The sequence below is a fragment of the Leiobunum rupestre genome, chromosome 10, assembly GCF_980474605.1.
Source record: "Leiobunum rupestre chromosome 10, qqLeiRupe1.1.hap1, whole genome shotgun sequence".
NCBI classification, from domain to species: domain Eukaryota; kingdom Metazoa; phylum Arthropoda; class Arachnida; order Opiliones; family Sclerosomatidae; genus Leiobunum; species Leiobunum rupestre.
In genome coordinates this window covers 51,082,980-51,086,722 of record NC_143393.1, presented here as the reverse complement: position 1 = coordinate 51,086,722, position 3,743 = coordinate 51,082,980, and the positions used below count along the sequence as shown (strand labels likewise).

At 38.3% G+C, this 3,743-nt stretch overlaps 1 protein-coding gene across 1 annotated transcript; it reads left to right on the top strand.

Annotated features, from left to right (window-relative positions):
* Positions 1-1,751: 1,751 nt before the first annotated feature.
* Positions 1,752-3,350, top strand: LOC149926176 (uncharacterized). Its single transcript, XM_090161887.1, has one exon. The coding sequence runs from the start codon at positions 1,752-1,754 to the stop codon at positions 3,348-3,350; it is 1,599 nt and encodes a 532-aa protein (XP_090018013.1).
* Positions 3,351-3,743: the final 393 nt, after the last annotated feature.

Sequence of the window (3,743 nt, the reverse complement as noted above, 5' to 3'; positions counted from 1 at the left end):
GAGACATTTACCGCTATAACGTCTCTCCACGTGAACAAATATTTCGCCATAACATCTCTCCACGAGACATTTACCGCTATAACGTCCCTCCACGAGACATTTACCGCTATAACGTCCCTCCACGAGACATTTATAGCTTTAACGTCTCTCCACGAGACATTTATCGCTACAACGTCTCTCCACGAGACATTTATCGCTATAACGTCTCTCCACGAGACATTTACCGCTATAACGTCTCTCCACGAGACATTTACCGCTATAACGTCTCTCCACGAGAACAAATTTTTCGCCATAACGTCTCTCCACGAGACATTTACCCCTATAACGTCTCTCCACGAGAACAAATTTTTCGCCATAACGTCTCTCCACGAGACATTTACCGCTATAACGTCTCTCCACGAGAACAAATTTTTCGCCATAACGTCTCTCCACGAGACATTTACCGCTATAACGTCTCTCCACGTGAAAAAATTTTTCGCCATAACGTCTCTCCACGAGACATTTACCGCTATAACGTCTCTCCACGAGAACAAATGTTTCACCATAACGTCTCTCCACGAGGCACTTTTAACTCAAACATAATTCTGTCTCGTTTGGCGTGCCATAAATAACCCTATACTCATATAGAACATCATTTCAATACAACCTTAAAACTCGCTATCATTAATCCACAAATTAAAAAAATAAACCATTTAAGACTAGTTTTAAATATCTCACTTAGTGACTAAAAATAGGAGGAGAAGATCATGTTTAATTATCAGAAATCTTTTCGCAAATAAAAGCAGCTAAAAAATCTTAATCTACATTTTATTTTTCCATGCTATGTTAAAAAGAATAAATCTAAAGGGATTCAATAAAATCTTTCAAAAGCAATTACTTCAAATGACAATATTAACAGCTTCATCAAATATCATTTATTGATAAAACTTCGGATCAAAACTAATTCTACGTTGAAATTTTCGACCATTCATTTTTCACCTGACATTAAGTTAGTTTTCTCCTATATCTCTCATATTGTACGTGATGGAAATTATGGATGAAGTTTCGTTTTTCTCATGCAAATTATGCTAGTCTATTTTTAATCTGTATTTATGTTTATATAGCACGAGGTGTTTACTATGAATCTTATAAAAGTATTACAACATATACCTTAGGGTTAATCATCCTATTCCTATTAATAACCACAGCCTTCTTAGAGTATGTTCTACTATAGGGAAAAATATCATAAGTAACAATATCCACAAGTATGACCCTAAACAAAGCTGTGTAATGTTCAATCATTAGTAACAATATCCTAAGTATGGCACTGAATTGTAATATCCATTACAAATAATTCATAAATCATAAGTCAGGATTTGAATTTACCGCCATATCTTTATACCACCCCTTTAGCTTTTAGTTTTACTTTCGTTGATGAGCAGGGGTACTCGGGGGTTTTTGTACAGCCCGTGACTGATGTGATATCTTTGTTGTGAGATTTAAAAGTATTATATTTTAGGAAAGTGAATATTTAATTCTACACATACACAACAAAAATGGCGACGGAGATGGGATCTCAACACTTCTAAAGAATTGACATACCAAGACAACTTTAAAAGAAGAGATCCCGTTCAACCAAACGTCGAGTTCAGTAGGCCTTTTCACACCCATTGTCTACACAACTACAAAGTACAAAAGTTACTCAATATATCAAGTATTCCACACTTCACAACCTCAGCATTGGAAGGAACTATTGGCTATTCAGGCAAATCATGGCTGGTATAATAGGACACCTGAATGTTTTTGACAGCAAGAGGGAATCTTCTGAGAGACTAAATGCTTATTTCACAGCGAACAACATTACTGATCCGGGTGTCATGAAGGCAGTGGTTCAAACAGTTCTCAGCCCAGAAGCATATGTTATGCTCACTAACCGTGTACGTCCTGCTAATTTCGCCTCTAAAGACTATGCTGAGTTAGTAGCATTACTGAAACAATACTTCAGTCCGAAACCTCTGCGATGTATTGCACGCCTGCGTTTTCACAGACGAAATCGCAAGCCAGAGGAGGGCATTGAGGATTACATCGCGGATTTACAAATGTTGGTACAAGATTGTGCATTTGATAAGCCTGATGAGATGATCGTCGACAAGATCATCTATGGAATCAGAGATGATGTTATGCAACAAAAGCTAATAGCGGAAGAAGCTGAAAATAAAGTTATCACTCTGAAAAAGGCAACGAACATTTTATTGGATTTTGAAAATGCTAGACGAAGTCAAGGGGAAATGAAATCAGAGGACATGACAACTGCCTCACAGATTAATCGTATAAAACCAAAACAACAGTTCCACAACACTTCAACTAAATCTGGAAGGGGATGTCAACAGCCCCACGCCCCAGCTAATCGAAAACCCCCTCCGGCTAAGAACAAAAGTAGCCCGCAAGATTTGAAACCTCAACCCGATTATACGAAGTATCTACGATGCAAGAGGAGTGATCACAAATCTCATGCATGTCCATTTGCTGACGCAAAATGTCACAAGTGTGATCGTATTGGTCACATAGCCAAGGAATGTCTTAATCCTTCAAACAAGAATAACACTCAGGATAACAAAGATTACAAGGGAGAAAATAAGAAAAACACTCACCAAATTACAGTAGTTCACGAACCTGAAGGCAGTTATTTCGAGGAATACGACCCTGATATTTACTATATAACACAGACAGATGCCCATCATGCTGACACTATCAACGAATACGTACCACCTCCAGAAATTGTAAGTTTGGAAGTGAATGGACACTTTTTGAACTTTGAGATTGATAGTGGGTCTAGATACACCATGGTAAATGAAAAGGATTTCCAAATCGTAGGACAAGAAACGGAAATACAACCTTTTGATAGACAACTTCATTCTTACACAGAAACAGTAATCAATGTATTGGGAAAAGCCAAAATGCATGTTAAATATAGAAACAGCGAAGCTGAGGTACCCATTATTATAGTTAGTGGAAACAAACCTAACTTGTGTGGACGAAGATGGTTGTACTCAGAGCTCAAAATTTTGCCTGAAATTAGTCAACGGATACCTTTAATAAACACCATAACACAACAGACTACAAGGCATCACACATCTCCCAAGGAAGACTTACTAACTGAGGATTCCAATCTTAATAAAATTTTGGATAAGCATTCCCAGATTTTTAGTCCTGGCATTGGAAAATTGAAGGGTCTAAAGGCTCATTTATACATGAAAGATGGAGCGATCCCTAAATACTGTGGAGTTCGATCTGTTCCCTATGCACGCAAAGAAGCTTGTAGAAGACGAACTTCGCAGAATGAAAAAAAGAGGGAATTCTCGAGAGAGTAAATTTTTCAGATTACGCTTCTCCAATAGTTAGTCTCCAGAAACCAGACGGAGGTATACGAACATGTGGGGATTACAAAGCCACAGTAAATCCTCAGTTGAATATTGACAAATATCCACTACAATTGGCCGTTCCCCTTTGCCAATTTCAAAAACAACGATTCCCATTCCAGCAGAGTGCGTGTATCTCACTCGCGCGATAGCAGCAGCAGGACCTCTCACTCCACAACAATTGGGAAAAGCTACAAAAGAAGATCCCACACTTCAAACATTACAGACCTATATGTTAAACGGATGGCCAACTCGAGGGGCTAACCACTCTTAGAAAGTCTGTACACCGGATTACGCTTAGATTAGCACTGCCAAAGACAGGAAATTAAAGATTACGCGTAATCC